Consider the following 20288-nt stretch of genomic DNA (forward strand, 5'->3'; position numbering starts at 1 on the left):
TTTTTGGATTATTTGCTCCAGGTCTTTGATGAATACCGGTGGAATTTTGATCAGAATGGCATTAAAAGTATAGATTGCTTTAGGCAGTATAGACATTTTAACAATGTTTATTCTTCCAATCCAAGAGCATGGAATGGTCTTCCATCTTTTTGTGTCTTCTTCAATTTCTTTCATGAGTGTTCTGTAGTTCCTCAAGTACAGATCCTTTACCTCTTTGGTTAGGTTTATTCCTAGGTATCTTATGGTTCTTAGTAAATGGAATCGATTCTCTAATTTCCCTTTCTGTATTTTCATTGTTAGTATATAAGAAAGCCACTGATTTCTGTACATTGACTTTGTATCCCGCCACGTTGCTGAATTGCTATATGAGTTCTAGTAGTTTGGGGGTGGAGTCTTTTGGGTTTTCCATATAAAGAATCATGTCATCTGCAAAGAGAGAGTTTGACTTCTTCATTGCTAATTTAGATACCTTTATTCTTCCCTTTTCTATAACATGTTGCATCCAGGATAGCTCTACTGGTCCGTCCTATAGAATCTCAGAAGTCCAATGGCCTGCCTTCCTTTCATCCCATCTTTATCCCTTTCGGTGTTTCTGAAGGTAGAACCTATGGCTATTCCTGGCTTCTGCTGAGATGGCTGGTTGAATCCATAAGTCACGCTTTGGTAATCTTTTAGCAAGTTATTGTGTAGTCATGTTCTTAGTGTTCTCTCTGGAATATTCTTTCTTAGTATTGCAATATGGATGGGCTTAGAATTTTCCAAATCTTCAAGTTCTGGTTCCCTTATGCTTAACAATTTCTTCTTCAATTTTTCTCTCTCTCTTCTTGCATTTTACTATAAGCAGCAATGAGAAATCAGGTGCCTCCTTCAACATTTTGTGTAACCAAATAACCAAATTCATTGCTTGCAAATTCTACCTTCCATAAAGTACTATGACACAGTTCAGCCAAGTACTACAACTGTATAACAACAATCGCCTTTCATCTAGTTTCCAATCCCAAATTTGTCATTTCCCTCCGAGACCTCACCAGAAGCACCTTTTACATTCATACTTCTAACAACATCCTGTTGCTAATGAGATCTGTGTCCCTAATAGAAACTTTCTTCACAGCTCTCCTCTTCTTTCTTGGTCTTCACCAGAATATCTTTACCTGTCATATTTCTGCCAATAGTCTCTCAAAGGCAATCTGTGCTGCTTCTAATATGCATCTTAAGGCTTCCAACCTCTCCTCATTGTCTATTTCCAAAGCTTCTTACACATTTTAGGTTTTTGTTACAGCAGTGCCCCAATTCCTTGAATCAAAATCTATATTACTTTCCTTGAACCACAATAACACCATGGTTATTGTTTAAACAACAGAAATTTATTTCTTTGCAATTTTGGAGGCTTGGGGTACAAGATCTTTATGGGGACACGATTTGGCCCACAACGCAAATCAAAGGGAAAATTACATGGTACACTTCTGAGGCTGGGAATATGCCTGCTCCCACTAGCTCCATCAGCTGCCTCATAATTCAGAGGGCATCTGGTATAGTACTCGGTATTTCTCAGAAGGGAGGAATCAGAAGTCCTAGACTAAACACTGCTCTGGGCCTGCATAACAATCTTGAAATCAAGACCTGAAAATTGTCTCCAAATAGTTAACAGCTTTTCAGAACTAAGTTCAAGAATATGTATAGGAATACAAAAAAAAAAAAAAAAAATCCAGAACTAATAAAGGTGGCCTTCACTGTGGGTGGCATGTAACTAACATTAAAGAGGCAGGAGCATAGGACCCTTATGAGTAGGAAACACAATCAAAACCAAACCAGAACTGACACAGATTCTGAAGGACCAGACAAGGTCATTGCAATAGTTACCATACCTCATATATCTAAAGATTTCAGGGGAAACATAAAATATACAAAAGGTATTAAATGTTTGCATTGGTTTAAGACAGAGACAGGGATGGTTTTGTTGAATAGAAATGGTTTAAAGAAACTTTCAAGGAGAATGCCTCTTCTCCCTTGCCTTTTCTCCCTTGAAGAGCTTTTACTGGGGCTCAGAGTGAGTTGTGTCCTGCGCTCAACAGGGAGAGTCACAGAATTTGTGGAGTTTGCAGGAGAGCTCTGATGCAGGAGTGTGTCTGAGGATGGACAGGAGCGAGCAGCTAGGGGAATCCGGTGTCCTACTCCCAGAATTACTGACATTTTCACTGTTTTCCACTAGTTACCCAAACTCATTGTGCTTTCTTTACATTACTTAAGAAAATGTAACATTTCTTTTAAGATAAACCACTATTCGATGAACTTATTTTATATTCTACACTGTGCTACTGATGATACAGGATTCTTCTATAGACAATCAGCTTCTAGCATAGCAGTTGAGTAATTTGAATAGGTAGTTTTAAATCGCTTTTTAAAAAAGATTTATTTATTTGAGAGAGAGAGAGAGCGTGTGTGTGCATGTGTGCATGCGAGTGGGGGAGGGGCAGAGGCGGAGAAATCCTTGAGCGGACACTCTTTCGATCATGGAGCCCAATGCAGGGCTCCATCCCCAGGACTCTGAGATCATGCATGACCTGAGATGAAATCCAGAGTCAGACATTCAACTGACTAAGCCACACAGGTGTCCCCCAATCATTTTTTTTAAAGGAAAACTTAAATGAGTAATTTTTCCCAGTTTGCTCTTATTATCATATTACTTCACTATATTTACATAAGAGTCAGTTACAATGTCTCAAACTTAACTCATTATCACCCCCAGGGCCACCTGGTTCTCCTTAACATTCTTTCTGGATGAAAGAACTGATGGAGCTTCATCTACATGAAACAGAAACCTACTGGCCAATATCAGCTTTCCCATCTACCTCAACTCTGGTCCCTCACTTAGTAAGAAAGAAACTATGGGAAGCCAGCCTCTGCTCTTTGTTTCTACCATTCCTGGTCTCAATGAAGTTTGGTGTCTTCTAATCTGGGTCAGTCCACTAGTTTCTCTTTGATCCAACTTTCATAATTATGACCGTCTTTTTCCCCTTCAAATACAAGTTTGATCATGTCACTCATTTAAATCCCTTGAGTAATTCCCACTACCTTTAAGATAAACACGGCACAGTAGATCCCACACAGCCTACCTTCATCTTGTCCTCATCTCATGCATTGCTGTAGACCTTATAATTCTCACCCCTCACTACGATGTGGTGCTTGCACTTGCTGGTCTGCTTGGACTGGCTGATTCTCCCTGAAATCCTAATTCTCTTCTTGGCAACCTGTACATTTGTTAAGTTCTTGATAAACATTTGCCTTTCTGAAGGAGTCTCCATTCTACCAAATAATATACACCTCCTCTTCCTTTCCCCGGTGGGTCCCGTCCTCTGCCTTCCTCCTCTCTGCCTTCGTCATGTTATTTTAGGACCATCCATTCAGAAGCCTGTGTGTTTTCCATGAGGCTTGGGCTTCTTAGGGCAGAGCTTTCTATACCATATACCTTCCTGTGCCTAGAACAGTAGCTCAAATATAGTAAATGTGCCAGTGAGTACATGTTGAGGGATGGAGAAAATGAATAATTAAACAAGTAGAGGCTAAACTGTATCAATCCATATGTGTTATGTATTTTTTTTAATTTTATACCATTTTTTCCCCTCTGAAATCTACAAGGACTATTGGTCTCTGTTTCTAGTTTTTGTTTGTTTGCTTTTAGATCTAGAGTCATGGAGGAGTCCTAGTGAAGAGCATTATAGCTTTGGCTGGAAATGATGTTATGTGGATTTACCGTTTTATCGTGCTTCTTCCTGAGCATTCTCTCACTTGAAAATGCAAGTGAGGGGTGCCTGGGTGGCTCAGTCATTAAGCAGCTGCCTTCAGCTCAACTCATGATCCCAGGGCCCTGGCATTGAGCCCCACATCAGGCTCCCTGCTCAGCAGGAAGGCTGCTTCTCCCTCTCCCACTCCCCCTGCTTGTGTTCCCTCTCTCTGTGTGTCCTTCTCTGTCGAATAAATAAATACAATCTAAAAAAAAGAAAAAAAGAAAAAGAAAAAAGAAAATGCGAGTGAACTCTGGAAGTAGTATGACACTGGATTGGGCTTGTGTCTGATTATGCATTTCTGAAGGTGGCATAATGAGTCGAAAAGTGTCCAGCTGGTGCTATTTCCAGCATGGAAACCTTTTAAGCTACCAGGCAGCATGAACAAGATGGAATGGATTGATTTCTTTGTCTTCTGAATTGGTTGGCAGTGCCTCAATATCGAGGTATCAAATTTGCTCAATGAGCTATTTGGGAGATTATTTTTTCCTTTTCTCCACCAGCCTAAAGACTGCAGTAGATAATGATATATTAAATTATGTCCTCCTTCAGAGAGAGCATCAGACACATTTCTAAGCTCAAATTAATATCCGGCCACTTTCCCTGGTAGACTTGAAGAGGCATGACCTGAACCAGAACTTCAATTTTCTGGGTTTGTTTGTTTGTTTTTAAATTTCATCATCACTGGGTAATGAACATCAACCTGCATATCCAGAGGCTGATGCTGATAATATGAAAGAAAGGAATAGTTTAAATATGGGGTGGGAATGACTTTAAATGCCAGAAAATTTACCCAAAGTTTTTGTATTTTTCTATCCAGCGAATCCTCTTTGTTGGAATGAAAGTAGACCTTTGAACACCTTTTTCCTCCTGTAATCATCATTTTGAAAACCTAGAGACTATAGGAAAATGAAAATAATACCTTCATTTTTATCACAAAAACATAGGCCTGCCCATTGCATTTTGTCAGCCATTTCCTTTTCTAGATCAAAGGTGACTCTTCCAGGAATAAACTCCTAGGTCATTAATTTGGCGGTCACCCGTCATGTCCCTGTCACACTGGTGTGTGAGAGGTCAGTTTTGAAACTGGAGTGAGATCTGACTGTGGCTTTGGTCTGAGGCTTACATTCAGATTTCAGGTTAAGCATTTACAGCTGTGTGTCTGAGCACCTCTTATCTTTAGTTTCCTTGTCTGTAAAATAAATAAAAAAAGAGTAATGCTTTTCTGTGAAAAAGTACATAGAGCTTTGCAGCAGGTATCTGATGAGAAATGTGTAAAGGTCTAGCAGGTGCCTGGAGTCTGAGAGGTGTAGCATGGATACCTCTCTTTCCCTATGGTGGCCATTCATCAGGTGTGCTCTTCAGTTTATTAAAACAAGGAAGAAGGCTTCATCAGAGGGTGGTGCTGCCTCTTCATTGACTCTTGCCATCCCCTGATCCACCAGCTGCTGCCCAGAGTCAATTAATTCTGTGGGTTTTCTTTCCCTGGGTACAGACACTGGAGGCAGCAACAGATGTCTTTCTCAGGCATGCTAAATTGAAAACCCTGGTTGAGAAAAGTCTTCTAGAACCTTCTAGAAGTGGTAAGACACAGAAAACATTCCTTATCACAAGCACCCCCTTGGGAGTGGCGAGGAGAATGACAAAAGGTGCTAACGTCTTGGGTGCATCCCCAAATACAGTTCTACCACACACAACAACGTTGCAACCAGGCAGGGTCTGCTGAATCAGGAGATGTATGTGTCCTGGCTTCCCTTGCGGTGTAAATCCATGCACCATTGTTAGGGTCGCTACAAAGGTTGGGAAGTTTGTAGATGGCAAATGTGAATGGGAGCAAGATATATTAATTTCCCTCACACACTGAGAGTGTTGGACGGGCCTGGCTTTTTCCTGATCTAAATTATATTTACACCAAACAACATGCCAGTGATTAAAAGCATGTTCTCTGGAGATGGAATTCCTGGGCTGATATATCCTGGGTATGCTATTTCTTTTCTTTTCTTTTTTTAAAGATTTTATTTATTTACTTGACAGACAGATCACAAGTAGGCAGAGAGGCAGGCAGAGAGAGAGGAGGAAGCAGGCTCCCCACTGAGCAGAGAGCCCGATGCAGGGCTCTATCCCAGGACACTGGGATCATGACCTGAGCCGAAGGCAGAGGCTTAACCCATTGAGCCACCCAGATGCCCCGGGTATGCTATTTCTTACCCTCTCTCTCTTTTGGCAAATTATTTTACTTTTGACCTTGGTTTTCTCAAAGTACAAAATGATGATACTAATAATTAACTCATGGAGTTATTTTAAGTCCAAAACATAATATGTATGAAGTGCTTAGAATAATGCCTGACAAATAATATGTACTCAGTAAATGCTATATTTGCTCTCCTTGCAACAAATCACTGATACACTTGAGCAAAAAGCACTGGCTTTTGAATGGACTTACCTAAGCTCCAGAACAGCTCTGGTACTGTTTGTTTCCACCTAGCACTCCTATCATCCTACAAAGGCCTCCTTTTCCATATCTTATGTTCCTGGAGACCCCTGAGGTTTAAGATTATATGTATCTTCTTTTCTTAGCAATCAATATCCATTAGGTATAGCTCACAATTACAGCTTTTCCTGGAGAAAGATATTAATGGATTCTGTCAAGACCAGGAGACAGCCACTTCCCTACATAATGGCTCTTGAGTTTCCTAAAAGCCTGAGCTTCCGCTAGAAAGTGATCAGGAAGCTTCCAATAAGCTCAGGAGTCTAATCAATATGTCTCACTCTTGGGTGGTGATTTGTAGAGAGGGACATCAATTGTCATGAATGACCCACCACAAAATCATACGTGACTCAGGGGCTGCGGCTTTTCCCGACATTTACTATCCATTACCATTACGTATCCCTGGGGAAAGGGGGAACTCTGTTGGATTCCATGGCCACAGCGGCTAATTTGCTGGCCTTCAAAAAACTAAATAAATAAATGAACAGAACATATGAAATTAAAAAACAAAAGCAGAAGTAGACCCCGACAGTGGTTTTCAGGAAATTGGGTTTTTGAGGCGCTGTTGAAATGTTAACTTCAAGACGATTGGACTTCAGAACTGAGCAAATAGGATTTATCTTCCCAATTTAAAACCCCATTCAAACTACGCAGGCTTTCCGCCCAGCTTCCTTTGGTTCAGGGGCTCCGTCTCTGGTTTTCTACCCCAACCCACAACCCTGGCGAGAAAAAAATGGCATCTGGCAAAATTCTCCCAGAGTTGCATCTTTAATAACCAGGAACAGAGTTTAACAAACTCCTTGGTAAATTTATTTCAAGTCAGGATTTTGAGGGTCTAGAGTGTGAAATCTTTGAGCCGGTTTCCAGCTCACAGAACATTTAGTTTGCTCTGTGGCCACCTAGTGGTCGCCCTAGGAACTTCATCAATGGGTTGTGGGGCGCGGACTGCCCCGCCGCGCATTTGCGCTGGGTTAAGGACGTGATCACCGCTTTTTTTTTTTTTTTTTTTTTTTAAAAGAATGTGACTTCTCAATTTTAGCATATCCCAAGCGCATTTTTAAATTCTATTATCATTTGGCAGCACAAATGCCTTAAGTAAAAGGCAACGGTGTGGTTGTGCGGGCTGGTTGATATTTAGAATAATGGATGCTGTATAGGGGAATGCTGGTTAGGTTTGGTTTGGTTTTGGATCGCCATCATTGCTCTTCCTGACAGAACTGACGTGAACATATACTTGAGATTCTTTCGCACAGTAGTATTTAGGTAATACACTGCAACAAATAGGAATTCTGATTTATTTTTCTGAGTGTTTTTTAAAAGGACTTGTCCAAACTTAAACTGCAGAATATTGTCCACCCTCTGTCCCCTGTGATGTACAGCCACTATTGTCTCTGCTCAGGTTTTAATTCTTATTTTTGCATTTTACACTGTTTCTCTATGGGTTACGCTGGGTCTACTTCACTTAGTGGCCAGTGTTTTGGAAAGAGGTTTTGCTCAGATTCTGTGAACCCGTAAAGCTTGGGCCCTCAGTCATGATCTGTCGGTGGGCTGGGGAACGTAGTCAAAAGTTCAGTCCGTTTTCACTTGTTTCTTGGATTTTGGATTTTCCTCTCAGTGGTGCTCTCTGGGGACTCAACCCCATGCCAGCCTTTCTCCAGTCAGCCAAAGGTTTGTGGAGAGCTCCTCACACCTGCCATGCTGCTTTCATTCCAAGATGCCCCTCCCCCCATCGCATTTCTGGCTGGTGCTTTCCTTGCCCTTGCTGAGACCACCATCTCAACCCAATACAGGGGTATGTTTGTCCTAATTGTCCTTTAGGTATCATCACTATTGCTGATAAATCATCTGAGATCTCATTTCTCAGCCCAAACCAGCCCACTATCATTAAAAAACGTTAATACAAAATTAGATAAAAGGTCTTAGAAGGGGCAGTAAGATGAGATAGACCCTTAAGCTCAAGCTTCTGAAGCTTCCAGATGAATCCACTTCTGTCCTCAGCAGAGAGTAGAGTGACCCAGCTTGCAGAGAGTAACCCACTAGCCCCAATCATAGCATCCTGGAACTGTAACAAGCTCAGTCTTAATTGACGCAATTTCCAGCATCACAAAGGGTTCTCTGTCCATGTGTGGGGTGGGACAGCAAGAAGTTCATGGAGCTGAGGAGGAAGACAGAGGTCCTCAGATTGTAGGTCCAGCAGGTCTGTGCATTCATAACAGAAGTTCTGTCTGCAACTGTTTATTCAAGGGAAAAGACTCAAACTCTCAGAGGTGACAAGAGCCAGAAATATTAGGGTATGAAATCATAATTGGCTCCATAACAGAGATGGCAATGGACCTATAAGGGAGCCACTAGTAGAGAGAAGCCATGAAAATGCTTCCTAATCTGCAGACAGTACTGGAAGGAGAAGATCCCTAAATAGAACACACAGTAGTGGCATCTGAAAGAAGTGTAGGTCAAGTCTCTAGGGGCTTGGATAAGTAAAAGGGACAAGCATGGAGAATACTCCCTAAAATAAAAAAGGAGCTTAACTGTCAGAAAGCTTCTGGATTTATTTGAAGAACAGGGGAGAAGATTAGAAATCCAGAGTGATTATCTAGGCAGAAGGCAACGAAGCAGGAGGACTCAGGAGGTACCAGACATAATAGGAGAGAGAGAAGAAATTAAAAAAAATAATAATAAAATCACTAGAAATTAGTAGTTGGCTGAATGTGGAACCCAAGGCAAAGGGGATGGTGAGTTTTTTGGAAGAAATATGACAATAAGAAAAACAGTGAATCATGAAGGTGATCCTTTTATAGGGGCAATAATGTATCACCAAAATACATATTGTTCATCAACATATCGCCTGCTTGAGCAAAATACAAATACATGATTTTCCCTTCGTTTTGGACATCAAAGGACTATTGTTTGCTTTAATGAAGCCAGTATATGTGACACAGAATTTCTTCTTTTCACAAATTTGCATAAAACAAATGAGCTTCTTTTACTTGTAATATACAATCGCCAATATTCTTTCTTTAAAGATTTTATTTATTTATTTATTTGACAGACAAATCACAAGGAAGCAGAGAGGCAGGCAGAGAGAGAGAGAGAGAGAGAGGGAAGCAGGCTCCCTGCTGAGCAGAGAGCCCGATGTGGGGCTCGATCTCAGGACCCTGAGATCATGACCTGAGCTGAAGGCAGAGGCATTAACCCACTGAGCCACCCAGACGCCCCACCAATATTCTTTCTTAAATGAGTGTTTTTAATTAGAACAAGGAATGTTTATGAATGCTTATTAGGGGCACCTGGGTGGCTCAGTCCGTTAAGCATTCAATTCTTGATTCCAGCTCAGGTCATGATCTCAAGGTTGTGAGACTTGAGCCCCATGTTGGGCTCCATGTTGGGCATAGAGCCTGCTTGAGATTCTCTCTTTTCCTCTACCTCTGCCTCTCTCTGTTCATGCACACTCTCTCAATCTCTCTCTCAAATAAATAAATAAATAAATGCTCGCCAGGGACAACGTACTGAGTCCCTGCTGTCTTTGCTGATCTCACGCTGTCCTCCCATCCAGTAGTCAGTATGGCAAGAAGAGTTTCATCAAGAACAATCAGCTTTCTTCCTTGATTTGCAGCCTTTATTTATTGAATTAGAAAATTCTCATTTCATACTTGAAAACTTCATTTTAGTAAATGAAAAAACAATTGCATAGAGCTTTAACAGGTAACAAAAAGAAAATAAAGAACACAAGAGAACATGTTGGGAAACACTGGTGTAAGAAACAGCTGAAATAATTCCTGGGACTGCCCCACATACCATCATCGGGGAGGCGTAGAGAAGGCTCAGAAATTACATGGTGAATCCTCGAATCTGTGTATTATAAAGATCTCACAAACACTTCACGGGAACTGTGAGTATTTCTTCTCAGATAGAGTTAATTTTCTGAAATTCTTATAACTCTGTGACTTTTGTCAGGTTCATAAGGAATTCTAGAACTTTGGGAGTTTAGAATTAGGTTCCAGGAATTTAACCAGGAGCACTTCATGTCTTCCTTTGCTACTCCCATAATTTTAAGAACTACTCTGTAGTTGGGATGATGATTATTCTACCTCCTTCACTGATAGGACATAAGCTAGACAGCCATCTATCTACCTTTTAAATATTTAGTGGAATCAAATGACTTCTGCACTGAATTTCTTGGCATTTCTGCAGGAGAGAATTTCTTTTAAACCAAAAGTAGTGGTAATCATGTCAGATTCCAATTAAGGTAAGTAGTTTTATGTTCCCAAAGAAATAACCTTTCATAAGCAGTGTTTTGCTTCTTAGACTCAGGGGTGTAATTTCATATCCTCAAGGTTTTGAGTCTTTTTTAAGTAACTAGATTGACATTTTTTAGGAAAACATTAGATCAAGGAGACTATTTTTACATTAGACTAAAAAGCACTGGAAAAACTTTAAAGAATTATTTTTGCAGCATATTCTACACTACAGGTTGTAAATTCTATAGGTAAATATCACTGAAAGAAGTTGTTTCTTGTTAACATTTTCTTCCTTGATAAGAACTTTTGAAAAACTGCCAGAAGTTTGTGTAGCAAATACCTAGGGAAGGTTGGGAAGATCTTTCAGCCAGAATTCTCAACCTAGCCTTGCACAGCCATTTTGGATATCCAATTTCAAGCTCTAAATGGAAACACATGGTTAAAAAGAAGTTATTTTCTCCAAAGTCTATAAGCATGTTATGTTTCAGTTACGCATTTTTATCTGCTAATTATAGTAACTTTTCTGGATTCTGTTGTACTACATTTATTCGTAATTTTCCATATATCTTTAGCCATGGCTAATTAAACAGTCATTATAAGATGAACAAGCCTATTAAGAAAATCATTTTGTTTTTCATTACACGAATTCAAACCGTTTCCTTGCACTAAGGAGCATCTTTCTCCACTCTTCAGTATGAGACAGGTCTATCCTTACGAGTTGGAAGTACCATTAGAAATGTCCTTCCTTCCCCATCTCAATAGAGAAAGTGTATTGGGCAAGATCCCTTGTAAGAATATTTTGTGGAGGAAAGCTTCCTATTAACCAGTACATTGGAGGAACCCAGCAGAAATCAATGAATGGATGAATGAATTCTGAAATGTAGCCAATGTTCATTTTTGTCTCTCTTTTACAAAAATCACAATTTTTTGGATAAATTTTCTAACATATCCATAGCAATTTAAAAGTGAAATCATCCCTCAGATATAGTCAGTTATTGATTGGGTAAGTGACATGCTGATGAAGCTATCATGAAATAGCTGTTCAGGAAGAATGGACCTTCTCTTTACCAGTGCTACTATGTCCTTTAGAATCCTTCATGAAAACCCATCAGTACGCATATCCTGGGCAAGAAAAGTTTGAGAAAGAAGTATTGTTTTTGTTGCGTTTAATGTGTGTTAAGACTGACAATATCAAATTCTAGCTTGCTCCTGTGGTCCGGTCAGAAGCTCTTGGATTGAAACCTGCTTGGTGGAATCACTGTTAGAAATCTTAGCATATCAGAGAAAACATTTCCAACCATCTTATTCTTCTGGTAAGGACAAAAGGTGTTCCTACTCAATGAGTAGGCAAAGAACACAAAGAATGCTAAATTTGACAAGTTAAAAAATGTGTGTGGGGGTGTGGTACCATCTGTCACAGGAGCCTACCATTTTGGCACTTTGATTTGGATCAGCAATTCCTCTTGGATCTTTATTTGCAGGTTTCTGTAATAAATAAATTTGTTGTGTCAGATCTCACGCATAGATATATACACACAAACACATACACATGCAGACTATCTCTTCCTGATAGATGAAAAATCTAAGGAAGTTTGTAAATTGCTATGGAGAGGAAGGGAGGATGGTTCTGGCCAGTGAAGTCTTAGCAGAAACTATTTTTCTTTATGAACTTTGTGGTGGGTCTCTCCAACAGTGCATTTAGTAAGAGATTTCCAAACATTTTTCAAGAACTAGGGCTTTCATTGAGAAAACATTTCTGTTGAAATTCCAGTAAAAACAATATATAAAAATGGATTGGACTGGTTTTAAGTGGGGATTGGGGAGAAATGCTCATTAAGCGCCACCCCAACTGTAGGGCAGTTATGGGAAAATTCTGTGGAACCACGGACTGAAAACTATCTTAATAACACTCTTTTAGCCATTAATAATGAAAGCATAATAAAAAATGTTGATTTGAAAAGAAATACATTGTCAAAAATCTTGCTGATTTCAGTGCCCAGCTCTGAATAATTGTTCTACTGTGGACCTCGAAGATACAGAGACTCTAGCAGTTCAGGAGATCCTAGAGATCCTGTAATAACTCTTTTTTGACTCAGTTTCTCAGGCATCTGCATGCTAATTTGGCTCATGTGTTTCCCTTTTATTAATATTTATCAGGGAATACACTTCAGTCAGTGAAAAGCCCTTAGGCTGATATGGCCCCATTGGAAGCCATCACTGGTTTTGACCCTTGAAAACCTGGGCGGGGAATAGGGTAGGGTTTGTGAGACAGTTATCCCAAAATCACCATTTGGGGGCCAAAGAAAACTCAGTAATTGTAATAAATAATGAGTTAATGCATTATTTTAAAAATGTCAAAACTAATTCCCAAGGGTTCATGATGAACACAATGTCAATATTTTACGTAAAAGACCATGCATGACCAAGCATGACTTCCTCATGAGCTTCTCAAACTAATTCCAGTCCTCCTGATAAGTGGGGCCTGTTCTATTTCTTCCTCAAATCAGACAGTGATTATTATATTATTGGACTTATTCAAGGACCCAGCAAATGGTTAGGGGACACCAAAATTTTTATTGAAATGGCCATAGATCAGTACAAGCAACAGAAAGAAGATAAGGGACCATACCAGTGTGATGTAGTGTGGACTTGAAAAACTGGTTGGAAGCTGCTCCAAGGACTCTGCAGTTATTTGCTAGTGAAAAGAGATACTATTAACTTGCAATTAGTATTCAAGCAAGTATGACTATTTCCTAAGTGCTCAATATAAATTTTCTAACTATCTCTGGGATGCAACCTAGTAAATGTACAAATACTAAAATACATGGGAACAATATTCTTCCCTAGGTTATTCTCTTATAAGGAAGGAGTCCAAGAACTTATAAAACAAACTTATATTAGAGAAGAGTGCGAGTTTCTTTATGAGTTATGATGAAAATTGCACAAGGCAAGTCTTTCAGCCTCCAAATCTTAATCAAATTGTCTGAATGTCCGAACTTCCATAACAAGCTCCATCCATTTTGGACCTGGAAGGTCTTTGAGGACCTCCAGAACTTACTGTTGTAATACAGATATGCTTGGATGAGGTTATCCTGTCTAAAGTATTTTCTGTTAGCCTCCAGTGGACATTAATATAACTAGAAAGCATGATCTGGTGGAAATAGGACCTGCCTAGGAGAAGTACTGGGTGGCAGAAGAAAAAAAAAAAATTAAGCATTATTAATGTAAGAGGGAAAGGACATCAAAAGACCTTTCCTAAAGCACAATTTTGCTGAAAACTGGCTATTGAGAGGTAACTAATGTATCAAATAAGCATCAGCTAAATCACTGTTATTTATACAATTTTCTAACAAATAATACAAAAAGCCTAAATGTGAGATTTGACACTACAATTCTCCTATACAATCTGTGTTTATAAACATATTATGGCACATATACCATTAATAGTGAATTTACTTTATTCATATATCAAAATATATTTAGTAAGCTCCTCTTCTGTGTTCCCTCATTTAACTAAAATGCCAAAGCATTTAAGGAACTTGCAATCTAGAAATGGAAACAAATATGCCCCAAGCTCCATGTGAATCTCTGCTTGACTTCTGTGAATACTCATTACTGATCACAGACTCAGGGCACTTTTCCCCCCGACTCCTCTCCTGGAGCACAACTCTTTTTCATATTAATTCATGAAGCACGTTAACATGTATTAAGCGCTAAATATTTAGAAAACACTGTGATAAGTACCTTTACATAGTTTCTTAATTAAACCTCGAGGTACATATTCAAGACCTATATCAGCATCACGAAATCTACGTGTAAGCTTAAAAAATTATCACACAATATTTTCCATCTATTCCAGTGGACAATTAAGACTTGCTTTATCATCTTGGTGTCATCACTGGCATAATAAAAAATATAAACAAATAAAAATAATAAATCATCCCACAACCAGAGAAAGATTAACTAACCATCCTTAAATACTTGAGTACAGGCATTTCTGGTATACTCTCATCTGTGTGTTCCTGGGGGTGGAGTGGGACCATGTTCTGCATTATTATGAAGAAACACAGGGCTTATGGGACAGGTGGAGTTGGGGCAAAGCATTCAAAACCTTTGGAGCTGTGTAACCAGACCACCACTAACAACAACAACATCAAATCCTAATTTAAAATACTAGTATTATCATATTTTCATGTAATAATGGTCAGCTAATACTTAACCTCTGAATTTAAGGCTTATAGTCCCTCCTTCAAGATAGTCGTATTGGGTAATTTCATCAGTATTGTCTTATCAATAATGATTTCCTCAATAGTTAATTTTTTTTAAGGGAATGAATTTGTAGCTTCTTAATTTGGACACTCACAGTTTTTATCAATGAGCTGAATGCACTAGAAATCATAGCTGTTGTTAAAGGCAGTTAACAAGCCACTAACTATGGGGACTTCTGCAAGATTGTTGACATCTTCATATATTGCTAAAACGGTTATTTCAACCAACTTTTTTCCTTTCCTGTAAAATATGCACAAAGAAATGCACAAGTACTAAGTGTAGAGGATGGATTTTCACAAATGAGCAATGAAAGTTGCTCAAGTTGCCCAGAATCAAAAAATAAAACTTTATCTCTTTCTCAGAAGATTCTCTCTTCCCTGTGGTAATCACTACCCTGTCTTCTAATACCATAGATTAGCTTTGACAGTTCTTCAACTTGATATAAATATAAATATTTGGACTTGACATCTTCTGAACAGTGTGTTTGTGAGATTTATTCATGTGGTAAAGATCAGTAGTTCATTTATTACTCGTTCTCTGTAATGTTCCATTGTATGAGTATATAGCATTTTGTTCATGCCTTTTACTGTGATTAGACATTTTTATTGTGTTCACTTTTTGAAAATATGCTATTGGACCACAATTGTGAATGTTTTCCCAAGGGGCTGCTGGGTCATAGGGTATATGTATGATCATTTTTAATACTTTGTACCAATTTCCCCCAGGGTTGTGCTGTTTAATTCTTATTAACTGTGTATGAGAGTTTTCATTGTCCATATCCCCTCTAGTAAGTGGTATTGTTGTCCTCTATTTTTAACCATTTCATAGGAAAATATAATACAGATAAAATACATACAGAAAATGTGTTCCTGGCTTAATGAACCATTTAAGGTAAATATCCTTGAAATCACTGCTTTGTTTAAGAAATAAACCTTTGCCATTTTAAATTTCCTATCACTATTGCCACCTACCTCCTTCCCTCAAATTAGCCACATTCCTGACTTAAAATAATGAGCTCACTCTTGCATGTCATTGTACCTTTATTCCCCAAATATTTACCTCTCAGCACTACAGTTTGTACATTTTTAAATTTAAATTTTTTACTAGGAAAAAATACATATATGTGTATTGCAGTCGGAGTTAATTTTGTTACTGATTTGAGGAATGGATCAGTTAGTCTTTGTACATATTCATATCCAGTTGTTCCATCACCATCTGTGAAAAGACTGTGCTTTCTCCACTGGAGTACCTTTGCACCTCTGTAAAAAATCACTTGGCAAATCAACTGGCAATCAATAAATATAGTAATAAACATGTGACTCTCTATACCCCTTTTTGCTTAGGCCTTTTAAAGTTTTTCTCAGCAGAATATTACCATTTTCCTTATATACTTCTGGTTCATATTTTGTCAGAAGTACTCTTAAATATTTCACATTTTTGGTGCTATTTCAAATTTTATTTAATTAATTTATTTATTTTAAAAATTTTTATTTATTTATTTGACAGAGAGAGAGAGAGAGATCATCGATCACAAGCAGGCAGAAAGAGAGGGGAAGCAGGCTCCCTGCAGAGCAGAGAGCCCGATGCCAGGCTCAATCCCAGGACCCTGAAATCATGACCTGAGCTGAAGGCAGAGGTTTAAACCACTGAGCCACCCAGGCGCCCCTCAAATCTTGTTTTTTATTTTATTTCTACATTATTTGTTACTAGTTTATGGAATATAATTAATTTTCATTTATTGTTTTTATATTCTTAAATTTGTTTGTTTTACAAAAACTCCTGCTGATACTTTGATTAAGATTGTTTTGAATTTATAGATCCATTTACAGAGAACTGACCCAACAGCACTGTATTTCCTCAATTTATTTTGGTCTTTTAAAATTTTTCTCATCAATGTTTTAAAGATTTCTACCTACATATTTTGTACATATTTTTCAGCTTTATCCCTAAGTATTTTATATTTTTGATGATGCTGTAAATGTTATTTTGTGGCTTCATTTTGTTTTTTGGATTGTTCATTGTTCTTATATGGAAACACAGTAAGTTTTTGCATATGAATTTGTATCCTAAAGTTTAACTAAATCACTTTTTTTTTTTAAAGATTTTATTTACTTATTTGACAGAGATCACAAGCAGGCAGAGAGGGAAAGAGAGAGAGAGAGAGAAGTAGGCTCCCCCTGAGCAAAGAGCCGGGTATGGGAGCCTCAGGATTCTAGGACCCTGAGATCATGACCTGAGTTGAAGGCAGAGGCTTAACCCACTGAGCCACCCAGGTGGCCCCTTACTAAATCACTTTTATTTACTATAGGTAAACGATAAATGATTGTGTCTTCAGCAAATCAAAACAGTTTACTTCTTCCTTCCTTCCTCTCTCTCTCTCTCTCTCTTTCTTTCACCCTTATGGTAATGGCTATAATTTCAAGTAAAAGTAGAAGTGGTGGCAGTGGACATCATTGCTTTGTTCCTGATATTTAGGAAAGGTATTCAGTTTTTTAACCAAAAATACGACATTAGCTGTAGGTTTTTTGGTAGATACTTCCATCAACTTCAGAAAGTTTCCTTATGTTCCTACTTTCCTAAGTTTTATCAGGAATATTTTTCAAATACTTAACCTGCGTTTACGTGGTAATCATATGATTTTACTTTCAGTCAAATAATACAGTGGATTAGATTAATTTTTTTAATGTTAAATTTGCCTTATATTCCTAGGATAAACCTCATTTGGTCACAGCATTATTCTTCTTATGCATTATAAAATTCAGTTGACTAAAATTTAATATTTATGCATTTATATTTATTAGAATTACTGACAAATAATTTTTGTTGTTGTTGTAATGCCTTTTTCCAGGTTGTAATGCCTGTTTCCTTTTTAACAGAAACATACTATCCTTATAAAAGGAGTTGGGAGTGTCCATTCTCCCCCATTTTTTGGAAAAGTTTATATAGAACTAATATTATTTCATCATTATATGTTTGGTAGAATTCACCATTTTTTCGTGGAAAGGTTTTGACTACAAAGTCACTTTTCTCTGTTATATACAGAGCTATTCAGTTTATCTATCTTTTCGTGAATAAGCTTTGGTGATTAACAACTTTCAAAAAATTTACTATTTAATTACAATTAAATATATTAAATAAGAATTATTTAATATAATATATTAAAATAAGAAGTTTCCAAATTAATCTCCATATGCAAAATATTGTTAATTTAATAAGGTATACTCTCCTGAGATTTCACCTTTATGATTCCTGATAGTCATGCTGACTCACTTACATTCTTCTGCTCAGTCTGACTGGAAGTTTATAAGATCTATTAATTTCTAGAAAATAGCTTTTGCTTTTATTGTTTTCTTATGTGCTTATTGTTTTGCTTTGTTTTCAATTTCATTGGTACCCAGTACTTATTATTTCCCTGTCCTCCACTTGCATGGAGCTTTGCTATTCTTCTTCTTTTTCCTTCTTTTTTGGCTTCTTAAAATGAAAACTGATATCATTGCTCTCATACCTTACTTCTTTTCTAACATAAGCATTTAGTGCTATAAACTTTCCTTTAATTACTGATTTCACTACTTCCCACAAATTCTGGTAGGTTTTGTTTCTTTTTCCTTTGAAGTATTTTCTGTTCTCCTTTTTAAGGTTTTTATTTGACCCAAGTGTTTTTAGAATTTGTTTTTAATTTTCAATTGGGGATTTTCCCAATATATTTGTTACTGATTTTTAAAAAAAATATTTTATTTATTCATCTGACAGAGATCACCAGTAGTCAGAGAGGCAGGCAGAAAAAGAGGAAGGGAAGCAGGCTCCCCGCTGAGCAGAGAGCCTCATGCAGGGCTTTATCCCAGGACCCTGGCATCATGACCTGAGCCGAGGGCAGAGGCTTTAACTCACTGAGATACCCAGGCGCCCTTTGTTACTGATTTTTTTTTCAAGATTTTTATTTATTTATTTGACAGACAGAGATCACAAGTAGGTAGAGAGGCAGGCAGAGAGAGAGAGAGAGGAGGAAGCAGGCTTTCTGCAGAGCAGACAGCCCGATGTGGGGCTCGATCCCAGGACACTGGGATTCTGACCTGAACCGAAGGCAGAGGCTTTAACCCACTGAGCCACACAGGCGCCCCCCTTTGTTACTGATTTTTAATAAAATTTTATTTTGAAAGCATATTTTGTATGACCTCAATTCTTTTAAATTTGTTAAGACTTGTTTTATGTCCCCAGGTTCCTGGGTGGCTCAGTCATTTAAGGGTCTGCTTTCAACTCAGGTCATAATCTCAGGGTCCTGGAATTGAGCCTGGCATCTGGCTTCCTGCTCAGTGGAGGGTCTGCTTCTCCCTCTCCCTTTGTCCCTTGCTGGTGCTGTCTCTCAAATAGATAAATTAAATCTTAAAAAAAAAAAAAAAAGTGAACTTGTTTTATGTCCCAAAATAAATTTGTGTATGTGAATTTTTCCAATAGTGCACAAATCAATATTTTGTTGAACTAATATATGCTGCTCTGAAATAGAGTCTTGGTTTGCTTCTGTCCTGTCATCCTTTCCTTCCCCACATGTAGACTGAAGGCTCCATTGGTGTGGAATTATGTTAAACTGTTGTTTTCTTCTCACTTAGCTTAGGGCTAGTTCCACTTCAAATACACATGCAACTGCTTTTTAAGTCAATTTGTTAACTATTGCAAATGACACTTGCTTACATGAAGGGGATGAATATCAGGGAAAATTGGCTCAGTTCTTGTCTGCTGCTCATCACCAAAGTATCCTTTATTCTCCACTCCCAATGTATCTCTAAGTGGGCTGTCAAGAAGGAAATTGGATATTGACATAAGTGATAGGATAAGTCTGTGGCTAATATTTAATCATCTAGGAGATTTCTAAAAGATTGATACTTAGTTTACACTCTGGAACAAATCTGAGGTAGGAACTAAAATTAGAATTCTTTTTAGAAATCTCCCTGATTCCAATGTGCAGTGAAGTTTGGGACCCATTAGGATAAGCATTTGGAGATGAGAACATAAAAATGTTAGTTTTTCAATTTACTGTTACTCTTACTTTGTCCCACCTAGAGTTTCATCATCTGTAGTGACAAAGCTTATATCTTCCCAGTAATGGTCCCATTACAACACATAGAAAATACATACCTCAGAATTCGCTTCAACTTAATACATTTTTGGTGATGAATTAATAATACAACTACCCCAACACCAATAATAACCAGGACAAGCACAACCACCAAGATGGATATATCTGCAATATTAAAAAACAAGTTTTAGCCAGGACATCAACTTTAGGACGGTGGAATATTAACTGAGCTGTTATAATCCAGCTTCTCCCTTCCTTAAGGACTTTAATTCCTCCCAACTCCAATTTTTTAAAAAAAAATGTAAAGCAAAAGACCAAGGCATTACAGAAATTTTTATATGTACTAGCCATTGACAGTCACCCAAGAGTCCATTATGTTTAAAACCACAATCAGTCGGAAATGTTATGACTGTCAGTTATTATTAACTGACTATAGAAAA

The 20288-nt window shown here is 38.0% G+C and overlaps 1 protein-coding gene across 1 annotated transcript in view; it reads right to left on the bottom strand.

Annotated features, from left to right (window-relative positions):
- ADAM7 (ADAM metallopeptidase domain 7) overlaps nt 1-20288 on the bottom strand; it is a 131765-nt gene that overhangs the window by 38750 nt on the left and 72727 nt on the right. The window contains exons 19-21 of the mRNA XM_059168838.1: nt 19908-20013; nt 19464-19563; nt 11937-11993 (exon numbers count right to left, since the gene is read on the bottom strand). Coding sequence (XP_059024821.1) covers nt 11937-11993; nt 19464-19563; nt 19908-20013 — 263 coding nt within the window. The remainder of the gene's footprint in view (nt 1-11936; nt 11994-19463; nt 19564-19907; nt 20014-20288) is intronic.

The sequence above is a fragment of the Mustela lutreola genome, chromosome 1 (genome assembly GCF_030435805.1).
Source record: "Mustela lutreola isolate mMusLut2 chromosome 1, mMusLut2.pri, whole genome shotgun sequence".
NCBI lineage: Eukaryota > Metazoa > Chordata > Mammalia > Carnivora > Mustelidae > Mustela > Mustela lutreola.